The sequence below is a fragment of the Octopus bimaculoides genome, chromosome 28 (genome assembly GCF_046866305.1).
Source record: "Octopus bimaculoides isolate indiv1 chromosome 28, ASM4686630v1, whole genome shotgun sequence".
Taxonomy (NCBI): domain Eukaryota; kingdom Metazoa; phylum Mollusca; class Cephalopoda; order Octopoda; family Octopodidae; genus Octopus; species Octopus bimaculoides.
In genome coordinates, this window is record NC_142955.1 from 9,969,654 (window position 1) to 9,985,683 (window position 16,030).

The 16,030-nt window shown below is 36.6% G+C and overlaps 2 protein-coding genes across 4 annotated transcripts in view; both read left to right on the forward strand.

Annotated features, from left to right (window-relative positions):
• Positions 1-272: 272 nt before the first annotated feature.
• Positions 273-9,208, forward strand: LOC106868863 (uncharacterized). 2 transcript variants are annotated; one of them, XM_052977387.2, is made up of 2 exons: positions 273-559; positions 6,250-9,208. In XM_052977387.2, the coding sequence occupies exon 2, from the start codon at positions 6,620-6,622 to the stop codon at positions 7,973-7,975; it is 1,356 nt and encodes a 451-aa protein (XP_052833347.1). In that variant the 5' UTR covers positions 273-559; positions 6,250-6,619; the 3' UTR covers positions 7,976-9,208. The 2 variants fall into 2 exon arrangements, with proteins under 2 accessions (XP_052833347.1, XP_052833346.1); XM_052977386.2 differs by lacking the exon at positions 273-559 and adding an exon at positions 686-919.
• A 4,461-nt stretch (positions 9,209-13,669) lies between these two features.
• Positions 13,670-16,030, forward strand: part of LOC106868857 (uncharacterized) — a 28,782-nt gene continuing 26,421 nt past the window's right edge. Inside the window, exons 1-3 of one of the 2 annotated variants that reach the window (XM_089344165.1) lie at positions 13,670-13,828; positions 14,454-14,587; positions 14,744-15,064. The gene's annotated coding sequence lies outside the window, so the exon portion shown is untranslated. The remainder of the gene's footprint in view (positions 13,829-14,453; positions 14,588-14,743; positions 15,065-16,030) is intronic. The other variant, XM_089344163.1, reaches the window with a different exon arrangement.

The window sequence follows — 16,030 nt, forward strand, 5'->3', positions numbered from 1 at the left end:
CACTTAGAAACTATAAGAAAAGCCTTTTCAGTAAAAAAAAAAGTATTTTCAGATGAAAAGGTGTGTGATTTAAGGGAGATATGTTTTCGTTTCAAGCATATTCCATGAATAAGTTTTTGCTATTGATGAGGAGGAATATTGAAAAACATCAATACTTGTTAGAGTGACAAAGAAACGAGGAAAGTGGTAATGGGATATGCTAAAAACAACAGCCAAATTTCCCTTTAATCACACACCTTTGCATCCGAAATTTTCTTTTTCCATCAAAGAGGCTTCTATTATAGCTTTTAAATGCGTAGTGCCCACAAAATCGATCAAAATTGGTCTGGAGATGGGGAGAGATTAATAGAAACCATTTAAAAAAAGTTGGTCCGGAACATTTCCAAGGGCACCGGGAAAACAAAAAAGAATCTGAATAATCCCCTGTCAAAACGGAGAAATTCCAACTTGTCGGTGCTACCCTATCTCCGACGTCCGCTGGCCGGTGTTTCATTTGTTCTTCGAATACATTTATTACCAGATTCTGAACATTCTTCTTAGAACCGTAACATATGCAAAGGTACCAATTTGTATTATATCTTCCAGCATTGTATTAAATCTATTAGATATAGCGTATATAAAACATTTACTAAATACCACTACATTTAACAGCGTTTTTTTCATATCATCATATTTTATTTATTTATTATTATTATCATTTGTGGGGAGGGGAATAATTCACATATGTTCCTGAAACAGCGTATATGCAAAGAAACTAAATACATTTCGCCGTTTGTGTTTCCAAGTTAGTTTTTTAAGTTGCTGGTTGACACAAAGGCTTATGAGATTGTCTCTTGGTATTTGAAAGACATTTGGTTAATTCAAGATATTTCCACACCGAACACTGGTATACACACACACACACACACATCTACATAAGGTAAGATATATTATTTAGTAAAAGTTGGTGAACATAAGTTACTAAAAAAATGTTTGTTTATGATGAGATCGATATTAAATCCTGCACTGATTGCGAGAAATTGATAATTAAACAGATCTAATCAATAAGGTAATAAATCAACGGCATATTTATTCATCACCATTCTCTTAACTACGATCTATAATTGTAAATCTACACTTCCTTTCAATGAGTATGTAATCCTGTCTACTATAGACATGTACAAGGAGAGGGGGCTTGTCGATTATGTCAACTCCAGTGCTTGGCTGGTACTTAGTTAAATCAATCCCGAAATGATGAAAGGCAGAGCCAGCCCCAGCGGAATTTGAATTGAGAAAGTAAAGTCGGATGAAATGTCGCTATGCATTTTGTCCAGTGAGTTAACGACTCTTCCAGCTCGCCGCTTTAACCCTTTATTAGCATTCAGAGTCTTTTGTCAAATGTTAATGCTTATTTATTCACATTTTTTTTTATCAATCATGCTTTATCTCGTTGCTTCACGATGTTGATATGATTGTTTGTTTCAAGAATGACATTGTAGCATATGTGTGAGAGGCTGGATCTGGTCAGTTTTAATGTAAAACAGGGATAATATTTTGGCCAGATATGGCCGGTTTAGATGCTAAAGTGTTCATGAACTTGTAATAGTAGGATGATAAACCCTTTCAAGTGTTCCACCCTGAAAATTTATTGGCGGGGATCTTGAATAGCACGCCCAGGGTGGCCCTTTAGTTTGTCATCCCCGATCTCCTACAAAGAATACATATTGCCTACAGCAGACCCAAAAATGATTCCGCCTGTGGGGGAACCCCTCCCACTTCTAGCTATGTTACTGGTAAGTTGTAGCATGCTGGTTAATTCATAGACCATGGAATAAATAATACAGTTAACATAACTTTTATTTACCTTTACAAGAAAAACAAGTTGTTTGACTCTGATAAATATCTGAATGTGAACATTTGAGAAGAAAGGAAAAATGCTTGCAGAAACATTCAGACTAAGGATTCAGTGCCTTTTGAATCCTGGATGTAGTCACTTCATGTGTGTGTTTGTATGTATGTGTGTGCACGCATCTGTGCGTGTGTGTGTTAAGGTGTCCTGAATACCATTTATTCTAATGGTCATTTTAATATCTGCGTATGTAATTTTATTTTAGTTATGTTTTCCTTAAATCTTTCTCTGTGTGACTTTTTGAACTAACTATAATACATTCGTGGTGGACATAGGCAAAGTCAAAGAGCTGTGTGGGACAAGGGAAACAGAATTTTGGGTGACGTCTGATCTGTGTTAATTAATTACCAAATAGACTAATAACATTTTAATACACATACATGTAGCAATACTAATATCCACCACCATCATCCTTTAACATTTGTTTTTCATGCTGGCATGGATTGGATGGCTTGATAGGAGCTGGTCAGCTGGAGAGTTTTCCAGGGTCCAATTATCTGTTTTGGCATGGTTTCCTATGGCTGCAGCCCTTCTTAATGCCAGCCACTTTACAGAGCATATTGGGTGCTTTCTTATGTATGTGCTCCAACATGAAGGCATTTATGTGGCACCAGCACAAGTGCATCTTATGGCACTGGCATGAGTGCATTTTACATGACACTGGCACCTGTGTGACAAAGACCTCTCAGCTTGGAGAGGGAGTGTGGATATGGCCATAAAGGTCATACTTATAATATGTGTGGATAGCTTCGATTTTACTTACCTTGATGTGTCTTCTCAAGCAGAGCAAATTGCCACAAGTCTGGGTCCTTTGTCATCTCATCAGTGAGGCTCAGCATCGAAAGATCCTTTCTCACCACTTCATCCCATGGGTCTACCCCTTCCACGGGTTCCTTCCATAAATAGAGATCATCACTTCTCTATGGAGCTGCCCTCATCACATGACCATACCAGCACACAATATTTATTAATGAATGACAGGAAAACAGGAATCATGTAATTGACTTCATTAGCTTTCAGGTGTTTCTGCTATATGAAGATAAATGTATGTTGGCTTTCGTAGGATTTTCGAGCGAGATCATTGCCAGTGCCCCTGGACTGGCTCCTGTGCGGGTGGCACATAAAATACACCATTTTGAGCATGGCCGTTGCCAGTACCGCCTGACTGGCCTTCGTGCGGATGACACATAAAAGCACCCACTACACTCTCGGAGTGGTTAGCGTTAGGAAGGGCATCCAGCTGTAGAAACTCTGCCAAATCAGATTGGAGGCTGGTGTAGCCATCCGGTTTCACCAGTCCTCAGTCAAATCGTCCAACCCATGCCAGCATGGAATGCGGACGTTAAACAATAATGATGATGATGATATATATATGTATATATATATATATATATATGTGTATATATATATATATATATATATATGTGTGTGTGTATTATTATTATTCCATTTAGGCAGAGTGACACTACTAACTGGGTGTTAGAATTCAGTGTGTATATGCTTCAGAATGAAGCCTCTGTCAAGTACAGAGCAGATAAATGGGAAACTAAAATGACAAACAAGTAAGAAATATGAATTCCATTAGCTTATAGCCATTTCTGCTATAAGATGCAATGCTCTCATAGTTGAATGCTTGTACATCACTCTATAGCTTCATCAGAGCTTTGAACTTAAAGTGCAATAATTTCTTATTCCTTTGTCATTCTAATTTCTTATTACTGCTATGTATATGTATACATGCATACATACATACATACATACATACATACATACATACATATATATATATTTATATTTTATTTCTTTCAGTTATTAGACTGTGGCCATGTTGGAGCATCACACTGGAGAATTTTAGTCAAACAAGTCACCCCCAATACTTATTTTTTTTAAAGCCTGGTACTTATTCTGTTGTGGAGGCACGTGGCTTAGTGGTTAGGGTCTCAGCATCATGATCGTAAAATTGTGGTTTCGATTCCTGGACTGGGCAACGCGTTGTGTTCTTGAGCAAAACACTTCATTTCACATTGCTCCAGTCCACTCAGCTGGCAAAAATGAGTAACGCTGCGATGGACTGGCGTCCCGTCCAGCTGGGGAACACATACGCCATTGAAACCGGGAAACCAGGCCCATGAGCCTGGCTAGGCTTTAAAAGGGCGCATTTATTTTTTTATTTTACTTATTCTGTTAGTCTCTTCTGCCAAGCTAGGAAGTTACAGGAATGTAAATACACCTACACCAGTTATCAAGCAGACACACACACACACATATATATACCATTATTGTCATCATCATCATTTAATGTCCATGCTGGCACAGGTTGTATGGTCTGACCAGAGCTGGCAAGATGGGGAACTGCACCAGTTTCCAATCGGATTTCACATGGTTTCTACGACTGGAAGCCCTTCTATGACTGGATGCTCTTCTATGGTTGGATGCCCTTTGGCTGGATCCCCTTTACAGAGTGTGCCGGGTGATTTTACATGGTGCCACACAGGTGCTTTTATGTGACACTGTGATAAGTGCTTTTTACATGACTCTGGCACAGAACTCTTGCAGGTCAGTCCTCACCACAAGGGAGACAGGGGCACAGGTCACAACACTTCTGTGTGAAGTATGGGGTTTCTTGAGTACATCTAGGTGCCAGGCATCTTGGTCCTTTGTTGTCTTGTCTGAAAGGTTCAGCAACCTGAGGTCGTTCTTCAGTACTTCGTCCCATGTCTTCCACTTCTACTTTGAAAGATCAGCACTTCTTTAAGGAGCTGTCAGCATCCATCTGCATCACATGACCACACCAGTGCAGTCTTCTCTCTTGCACACAGCAACTAATTCCTCTTATACCTAATTTCTCTCTCGAAGCACTAGCTCCCTGTCAAACACGTACACTTACATTACACATCCAGCAGAGCATGCTAGCCTCATTCTTCTTTAACTTTTGCATCTCCTCTGCATTTAGGGCTCACATATATATGCACTTATATATATCATCATCATCATCATCATCGTTATCATCATTTAATGATGATGGTGATATATATATATATATATATGTATGTATGTATGTATGTACACACACACATACATTAGATAAGTTCAATTATTCCAATACAGCATTTACATCTATAATAAAATGTAAAAATTTCAACTGTTGTATCTTTACATTGTAAATATCCTCCACATCTTACAATTCATGTTTCTCCCTTATTTTCAGAATATCAGAAACAGCAGAGAGTTGTTTACATCATATTCATCAACAATATTTATTATATTTGCAAGACTAAAGTATAATGCTACACAGAATCAATACAATCCTGTTTAAATAAATCTATGGTAGAATACCATTGATAACTATTTAATAAATACCATAGATAAATATTTTTTTAGAACTAAGATAAATATTGTTTGTCTTCTTCACTACTTGAAATGTTTACACATTGATCTTGCTTACTAATTTCTAATTTGAATTTTGCATTGTATAAGACGATTTCACATATGTTTGAAAGCTTGTAGTATCTTCAGATTGTAGTATCATCAATATTTATCTTCTTTCTAAGGTTAAATGGACTGCTCTAAAGCAGGACTTCACTGAAGAAGGTTATGCTTTCAAGTTGGTGGGATGTGAATGGTGTTGTTTTTAACAAATTTTTCCCCATTGGCAGTACCATCAGTTTGGATGTGTACTGTGATTAGCCTGACAAATTAAACACAGCAGTTCACCAGAATCATCCAGCACTTGCTAACCGTTTGGTATTGTCTTTCATCATGACAATACTAGACTACACATTTCTTTGCAGAAGTTACTGGGGTTTGGCTGGGACATTTTGCTGCAACCCCCCACCACCACCACCACCACCACATTCGCCCAACCTTGCACCTTCAGATTTCCACCTGTTTCAGTCTCTTCAAACATCATTGAAATTATTGGTCCATCATTACAGTATTTACTTTGTGATGCTATACACACACCTTTTCAAAATAGAAAAAAGAAATACTTTGGTTAAGTTTAATTATTGTACTAAAGTGTTTACATCTAAAATTTTAATAAAAAATGTAAGATTTTGACTGGTGTATCTCTACATTGTAAGTATTCCTTCTGCGAGCTGGCAGAATCATTAGCACACCAGGCAAAATGCTTAGCGGTATTTCATCTGCTGTTACGTTCTGAGTTCAAATTCTGCCGAGGTTGACTTTGCTTTCCATCCTTTCGAGGTCTATAAATTAAGTACCAGTTACGCACTGGGTCGATGTAATCGACTTAATCCCTTTGTCTGTCCTTGTTTGTCTCCTCTATGTCTAACCCCTTGTGGGCAATAAAGAAATAAGTATTCCTTATCTCTTACATTCTTGTTTCTCTATTATTTCAGAATATCAGAAACAACAAAGAATTATTTATATCAATATACATCATCAATAGATGTCTTCTTTTCAAGTCTAAATGGAAATTTTACACAGAACAGATACAATACTGTTTATATAAAGCTAAGATGGACTACAGATAAATATTTCTCTGGAACTGTTGTCATACCAACTCTTGTTTACTTCACTGCTTTGATTGTTTGCCCACTGATCTTGCATTACACTTTCACTTTTCCACTGTGTAAGATGATTTTACATAGTTCTTAAACTTGGAAGAATTTTCAAAGAAATTTACAGCATTCTCAGATCACACTTGATGAAAATATAGTAGTAATATTTATTAGGAATAAAGTATATTGTGGTAAGAAAAGGAAAATTATGGAAAAGGAATTAAGTGAGAACATGGCTAAATGTGAGACACAGACCAAAAGGATTGATTTTCCTGATGGTGAAAAGAATGAGAAAGGGAAAACCTCATACAATTGTGATATCTGTGGCACATCATTCTCTCGAAATAGCAGCTTAGCCAATCATAAATGTATTCATACAGGAGAGAAACCATATCAGTGTGATATCTGTGATAAATCATTCTCTCTGAAAGGTAACCTAATAACTCATCAACGTATCCATACAGGAGAGAGGCCATATCACTGTGATGTCTGTGGCAAATCATTCTCTCAAAGTGTTCACTTAACAAAACACATACGCATTCACACAGGGGAAAAGCCGTATTTCTGTGACGTCTGTGGTAAATCATTCTCCGAGAATGGTACCTTAACTAGACATAAACGTATTCATACAGTAAAGAAACCATATCAATGTGATATCTGCAAGAAATCATTCTCTGATGGAATCCGTTTCACTAAACACAAGCGCATTCATACAGGAGAGAAACAATATCACTGTGATATCTGTGGTAAATCATTCTCTCGTAGATATACTCTAATGAGCCATAATCATATTCATACAGGAGAGAAACCATATCACTGTGACATCTGTGGTAAATCTTTTTCCCTTGGACGTGTTTTAACTACTCACAAGCGCATTCATACAGGAGAGAAGCCATATCGTTGTGATATCTGTGATAAATCATTCTCTGAAGCTGGTCACTTAACAAGACACAAACGCATTCATACAGGACTGAAGCTATATCACTGTGATACCTGTGATAAATCGTTCTCCCAAAAAGATAACTTAATTACTCACCAACGTATTCATACAGGAGAGAAACCATATCACTGTGATATCTGTGGTAATTCATTCTCGCATAGATATTCCCTAACTATTCACAAACATCTTCATACAGGAGAGAAACCATATCATTGTGATGTCTGTGGTAATTCGTTTTCTTATGGGCATACTTTAGCTACTCACAAACACATCCACACTGGAGAGAAACCATATCACTGTGGTGTCTGTGGTAAATCATTCTCGGAAAGTAGTTACTTAACTAAACACAAGCGCATTCATACAGGAGAGAAACGATATCACTGTGACGTCTGTGGTAAATCCTTCTCTCAAAAACATAACTTAGTCACTCACAAACGAATTCATACTGGAGAAAAACCATATCACTGTGAAATCTGTGGTAAATCCTTTTCTGGACGCGTTTACTTAACTAAACATAAGCGCACACATACAGGAAGGAAACCTTATCACTGTGATGTCTGTGGTGAATCATTTTCTCAAAAACGTCAATTGAGTGAACATGCTTCTACTCATACAGAACAGTAACTTTATTGAAATATAGAGACATAGTATGTACAGTGTAACAAGCACTGCATGTATAACTCTACTTTTTCTTGATCTTATTATGACCCTACATTTTGCTGAATAAATTGTTTCTGTTTTATTGTTCATCGGTGTAATCAATAGTTTTATCACCAATGGATAATGTCTCATTGGAATAGTCTAGAAACTTTATGAATACCCATTACAAGTACCCTACATAATATTTGTATCTTTTATGCTCTCAAATATGCTAACTTCTTTCTTAGTGTTTTGAATATATTTAAACAGGAAAATTCTCAACTAAAAAGAATATGAAGGAAGGATTTAATTAAAAAGAATTGATGATGGTGCAACATTAAAATTACTGGTGATGTACCATGAAAAAAAGCACTGGTGTTGGGAGTCATGTAAAAAGCACCCAGTACATTCTGAAAAGTAGTTGGTGTTATGAAGGGCATCCAACTGTAGAAACCAAGCTAAAACAGACTGTGGAACCTGGTGACTTGACAGGTGCCTTGCCAGCTCCTGTCAAGCTGTCCACCCCTGCCAGCATGGAAAATGGACACGCAACAATGATGATGATCAATATTGATACATTGGAGTAGACACACGACTTCATCAGTCATGAATGACCATGGGTGCACCTAAGAGGTTCCCCTCCAGGGTACAAGTCTGGGCGGAAAGTCCCCTCACCGGCAAACACACAACCTAGGGTTGTTTTTATGGAACACTCGCAGTTGCCCATGCATACCAGCCTCCCCTCTCCACGCCACCAATGTTATCCAAGGGAAAGGCAAAGGAGCCAATACAGCTTCACACCAGTGACGTCACAGCTCATTTCTACAGCTGAGTGAACTGGAGCAATGTGAAATCAAGTGTCTTGCTCAAGAACACAACATGCTGCCCAGTCCGGGATTCGAGCTCACAACCTCACAATTGTAAGCTCAACACTTCAGCCACTGAGCCATGTGCCTTCACTACATTGGTGTATGGGTTTAAATATGTACTTTGTAGGTTTGCCTTTCCTTTCCTTTTTTCTTTTTTTTTGGGGGGGGAGGGTTCATTCATTAATTGTTTAATCATATTCTTCTCATTGTTCTTATTAGTAAATATAGTAACTTTATGAATATTGATATTTTCAAATATGCATCAACTTGTAGTAATATGCCAATAAAAAAGAAAGAAAAATTAATTTGATGAACAAAAATTAAATGCTGCATGTTGCTGCACTGTTTTTATTGCAGTTGTCAGAATTTATTTTGTGGGGGAAAAAAATCTTATGTAATAATAAATGGTATTCACAGAAGAAAGAAGTGCAGCAAAAAAAAATTCCTCCCCCATGAGCTATATAAAGATATTTTTACCACTGACTAATTTCACTAGTGGTATGAAATGGTATAAAACATGGTTCTCACAAATTTTTTGCCTATGAACCCCTTTGATTACTTTTATATTCTGGTGGACCCAGATAGCCATTCGATGTTTAAAAACTGGTTTAATAGATGCTTTTCAACATTCCTATGTTGTTTTACAGACATTAACTTGTGTGGGTTGAACTGTGTTAAACATTAGAGAAAGAAACCTTGCTGTTTCTTGCAACAAATACATCTAAAGCAGAATTGTTTCATGGCCCCTTAATGAACTCCTCTGGATCGCCAACTTACTATTTTACTTGTGTAGACCTCCCCAAAAGTCTTACATAAACCCTAGTCGAGAACCATTGTTAAATATACCAAAAACCTCTCATGTTTTATATGGCTGTTGATGTGGTGCTAGTGATGTTAGGTAGATGCATTAGCATATCTAGCAGGGGGTGGGGTCCACCCTGGGTGGCCCATTTGAGTCTGCTCTAGGCAATATGTGTTTTTTGTGGGGTCCGGAGGCAGCAAATGGAAGGGCCACCCCAGGTGGCACACACTCTGGCTACACTAGTGGGGAGATAGTAACAATGTCTTCATGTATCTAATGTTGGAGAGGTCTTTTTGCTACATGTATGGTAGTGTGTGATAACAAACTCCTTATATCATAGTTTATATAACCACAACCACAACTATACATTGGTGAGGTAATTTACCACTATCTTATTTTTTTACTAGCTTAAAAGCTGCACTTTGCATAGACTTTCAAGCTAGCTCCTGTGAAGAGCAAATTGGTCTTGCAGCCCCTAAAGGGAGCAATAATAATAAAGCATTTATTGGTACCCTACCAATGTAGTTGTTGTTGGCACTCTGTCAAGGGTTCCAGTTAATACAATCAACGGAACAGCCTGCTCATGAAATTAACGTGCAAGTGGCTGAGCACTCCACAGACACGTGTACCCTTAACGTAGTTCTCGGGGGATATTCAGCGTGACACAGTGTGACAAGGCTGACCCTTTGAATTACAGGCACAACAGAAACAGGAAGTAAGAGTGAGAGAAAGTTGTGGTGGAAGAGTACATCAGGGTTCGCCACCATCCCCTGCTGGAGTCTCGTGGAGCTTTAGGTGTTTTCGCTCAATAAACACTCACAACGCCCAGTCTAGGAATCGAAACCCCAATCCTATGACCGCGAGTCCGCTGCCCTAACCACTGGGTCATTGCGCCTCCACTACCAATGTAGTATTACTTTAAATTCAGTTTAAATGAAAATTTGGGGAGTTCTTTTAAAATTTGACTTTTCAACTGTTAGCATGTAACAAGTTCTCATCCAGACCTGATCCCAATGCTGGATGTTCAAGAACCAAATGAAAGGTAGGTTTTCAACCCCGAGATTCCCAAAAGGTATAATATGTCTATGTAGAGCAAATGTAGACTGAGATACAGGGGTCCTGGACAGATGGACAGACAGAATTTCACGTTTATTATAGATAAGAGCATTCTTTCAGAATACAGGATATTCATATATTTGTTTCAGTCATTTGACTGTGGCCATGCTGGAGCACTGCTTTGAAGGGTTTTAGTTGATCACATATACACCAGAACTTTTCAAGCCTAGTACTTATTCTATCACTCCATTTTGCTGAACTGCTATCTTACAGGGATGTAAACACCAACACCTGTTGTTGTTAAGCAGTGATGGGGGGATAAATACAGACACACACAGATATATATATACATACATATATACACACACACATATATGTATATATCAAATGACTAATAACATGATGGATAATTGTCAGCTCATTACAGCTGTTTCTTATGTAACTTTTAATAGAAGAATGAGAACATTACATCACTATAAAAGACTGTAATCATCAGATGAGAAGAAATTTTACTTCATATATATATATATATATATTATATATGTATATATATATATATATATATATATATATATATATTTTCTTTTATATATATATTTTTTTACTTGTATATATAAATACAACGGGCTTCTTCCTGTTTGCGTCTACCAAATCCACTCCTTGGGAAGATGTCTTCTGCTACTACCCTAGGTTGACCAATGCCTTGCTGGTTGGATTCAGTTGATGGAAACTAAAAGAAAGCCTGCGTGTGTACCAAGATGTGGATTGACCCTCACATTTCAGCACTGAAATGAGAGAGTCAGTCCTATTCCATATCTTTGTATTTTCTCTCCAAACCAAATTTTAAATTTTTGATTCAACTGAAGGTGTCGAAGTGATCACAGAGCAACGTGAAATAAAGTGCTTTGTTCAAGAAGACAATGCACTACCTGGTCTAAGAATTGAAACCTCAATCTGGCGATTGTGAGTGCAACTCCCTATCATCATCATCATCATCATCATCGTTTAACGTCTGCTTTCCATGCTAGCATGGGTTGGACGATTTGACTGAGGACTGGTGCAGCCGGATGGCTACACCAGGCTCCAATCTAATTTGGCAGAGTTTCTACAGCTGGATGCCCTTCCTAACGCCAACCACTCAGAGAGTGTAGTGGGTGCTTTTACGTGTCACCCGCACGAAAGTGTGTGTATGTGTGTGTGCCTGTATGTGTATATATATATATATATATATATATATATATAATTAATCAAAAGACATACTAAGTATGTCTACCTGCTTGAAATAACAGTCAAAACCAAGCAGGTAGACATACTTGGTATGTCCTTTGTTTAATTGTAACCCCTTGGCTATTTAATGCTATTTTTGGCCTTCTATCGCCTATGTCATTGATTCTGTTATTATCATTCTTAAAATAGTTACATTGGATAATAACAGAATTATTGACAGACACCTTCGCAAATTAATATACATATATATATGATGGGCTCCCCTGTCGAAGGCAACGGACAAGCGTTCAGCTTTTGCCATATGACCTGCACAAATAATTTGTTCATGGTGATCAAATGTTCATGCTGCACATTAGATCACTCTCTCCATCAAATCAATGTTGTCTGAGCAGGGGTACTGTGTACCACACATCAGATGTCGAAGTGATCACAGAGCAATATGAGATGAAGTGTTTTGCTCAGGAACACAACCAATGAACCTCTTGGTCTTGGAATTGAAACCACAATATTGTGATCTTGAGTGCAACATCCTAACCATCACTACCTGTGAGGTTGCCAGATCAGTTACTGAGAAGATTTTCTCTACTCTCACAGACGTCCAGCAATATCCCAGTTAACTGTTTTATATTCACTGAGAAGAAATAAGATATCCTATGGTTACCCCAGAAACCAACTCCATTGGGAGACCAGCAATTATATCTGGGAAGATTTATGTTCCTTCCATAATCTGATATCCCTGCAATGTATGGATTATTGTAATTATGTGATTGATAGGTATATTAAAAATAACAGGGATCATGGGGATATATTCTAAGGCCTATAGCACATGAAAGAAATATGTGGAATAGTTCTAAATATAAACAGACAAGTTACTATCATAAACAATAACCACCACTGCCATCACCACCTCAGCCAACACCAGCTACCACTACTAGTATCACTATTACCATCATCACTACCAAAGACTCCCTTCGGTCATGAATGACCATGGGATTGCGCCTAGAAAGTTGCCCTCCGAGGTACAAGTCCAAACAAGGTTGTTTATAGAAGACCAGCAGTCGCCCATGCATACCAGTCCCCACCCCTCTCTGCGTCACCGATGTTATCCCAGTACAGCTTGACACCAGCAATCTCATTTCTACAGCTGAGTGAACTGGGGTGAATATAAGCAAATGGAACAGTCCTAAAAAGGAGTGTTTTTTTGTTTTGTTTTTCTTAATTGTAATCTACATCATCAAAACACACCAGAAAATAAAGGCGAGTAAGGTGCGTGAAAATATCGCCCTCAACTCACCATTTTTATTTACCCATTAAGTTCCGATATAATCGTCATCTACACCATCTAAGAAGTATTTCTAGAAAATTTTATAGAAAAAAATTCCCGATCTTCTGAAAGATATAAAGAAACGAACGTCGAGGTGTGCGAATTATCCGAAGTTCCTCTCTCTCTACTTCCGAAAAATTATTTTCACAACAAATTCTGATATAACCATAATTTACATGATCTTAAAGCAATTTATTTTTCACAAAGATATGTGGAAACAAAGTAGATCGCAATTCTCTAGTTATCCATGGCACATTGTACAAGCTTGTCCAACTTTTAGCAACTCACATTTAATCCTTTTGTTTATTAAAGGAACAGTACACTATATGTGTGTGTTTATATATGTTTATACATGTGAAATATCTCTTTCCTACTTTCTGTTTCAGTGTGAAGCTTTGTGGTTTTCTTAGTTAGAGAGGGGAAGTGACACAATACATTTTACTTCCGTTTTCGTAGTTGCTTTACTGTTTTGTACAGGTAGAGATATTTCCTTATAAACACTGTTTTTTTTTTAGCAATAAAAGTGAAGATATTATTTAGTAAAATTAAGGTGAATATCGGTAAGTAAAAACCTTTTGATGTTACTGCTCAGAAATCGCTATTTATTCTATTTTTCAACACTGATTGTCTGAAATAATGATTATTCACATCTAATCAAGATTAAGACAAATCAACATATTTATTATTCTAGATAGTTTTTTTTAATTATCCTCCTGAAATTGTATATAAAATATCTGATGTAAAGCTACACTTTATCTGAAAATTTATTAAATATTACTTCTGTATTTGGTTATTAATTAATACAGACCAAGTGTCACGCAAAACATCACATAAAAGTCATCTGATATTCTGATGCCCAATACGAGTGAATTATAGTTAATTCACTTATACTTAATACATTATAGTTAATACAAAAGTCACATATAAACTTATATTTACGAAAAAAAATTAACAAAATAAAACTACGTATTAAAAATATTATGATCGGTTGAATAAGCTTGTAATCCTGTAGAATAGAGTCGGAAATTATCTAGCAAGACAAATCCCGTAATTTCTCTATACTTCTATGTTTTAAACATTTGCGTAACAAAATAATTTTTTATGTTTTTTTTCTTTTCACCATTCAGAGTTTTTCATTTTCTATAACTTTCCTTCAGCGTTTTTTCGAAATACTTTTTCTTGTAGACATTGGATAATTACGATTATAAAAAATAAAGTTTTCATTAATTTAACTGTTTGGAGTTGATGAAAACCGAATCGACAACTTTTATTAGTGGACAGTAGAATTACTATGGATGTTTTACTAACAGTATCAAAAGGTTCGAATTGACCATCTTTACTAAATCAACATTTTCATTTTTAACAGCTCTGGATTTTCTAAAATTTTTGTAAAAATGTTGTTCAATTTTGACTGACATGTCTCTGCATTATAAGTATTCTTTATATCTTACATTCTTGTTTCTCTATTATTTCAGAATATCAGAAACAACAAAGAATTATTTATATCAATATACATCATCAATAGATGTCTTCTTTTTAAGTCTAAATGGAAATTTTACACAGAACAGATACAATACTGTTTATATAAAGCTAAGATGGACTACAGATAAATATTTCTCTGGAACTGTTGTCATACCAACTCTTGTTTACTTCACTGCTTTGATTGTTTGCCCACTGATCTTGCATTACACTTTCACTTTTCCACTGTGTAAGATGATTTTACATAGTTCTTAAACTTGGAAGAATTTTCAAAGAAGTCTGCAGTATCTTCAGATATCATAATATTTGATGGAAATGTAGGTATAGTAATATTTATTAGGAATAAAATATAAAAACACAAAGAGTAACGGGTGTACATGATAGAAAGGAAAGAAGAATTATGGAAATTGAGTTTAGTGAGAACATTGTTAAATGTGAAACAGACTCTAAAATCATTGATTTTCCTGATAATATAAAGCCACATCACTGTGATTTATGTGGTAAATCATTCACTTGTACATACGCCCTGACTACTCACAAACGCATTCATACAGGGGAGAAACCGTATCACTGTGATATCTGTGGTAAGTCATTCCGTGAAGCTAGTTCTTTAACTAGACACAAACGCATTCATACAGAAGACAAAGCATATCACTGTAACATTTGTGGTAAATCATTCTCTCGTGCAAATTCCTTAGCTACTCACAAACACATTCATATGGAAGAGAAACCATATGATTGTGACATCTGTGGTAAATCATTCTCTCAGAACTGGAGCCTAACTAAACATAAGTCTATTCATACAGGAGAAAAGCCATATCACTGTGATATTTGTGGTAAATCATTCACCCAAAAATGGAGCCTGGCTACACATAAGTCTATACATACAGGAGAAAAACCATATCAATGTGATACCTGTGGTAAATCTTTCTCCCAAAAATGGAGCTTAACTACACACAAGTCTATACATACAGGAGAAAAACCATATCACTGTGATGTCTGTGGTAAATCTTTCTCCCAAAATGCACACATGACTACTCACAAACTCATTCACTCAGAAGAGAAACCATATCGTTGTGACATTTGCGATAAATCCTTTTCTCAAAGTATTCATTTAACCAAGCACATACGCATTCATACAGGAGAGAAACCCTATCACTGTGATATCTGTGACAAATCATTCTCTGGAAAATGTGACTTAAATAGGCACAAACGCACTCATACAGGAGAGAAACCATATCCTTGTGATATCTGTGGTAAATCATTCTCTCAGAATGGTCACC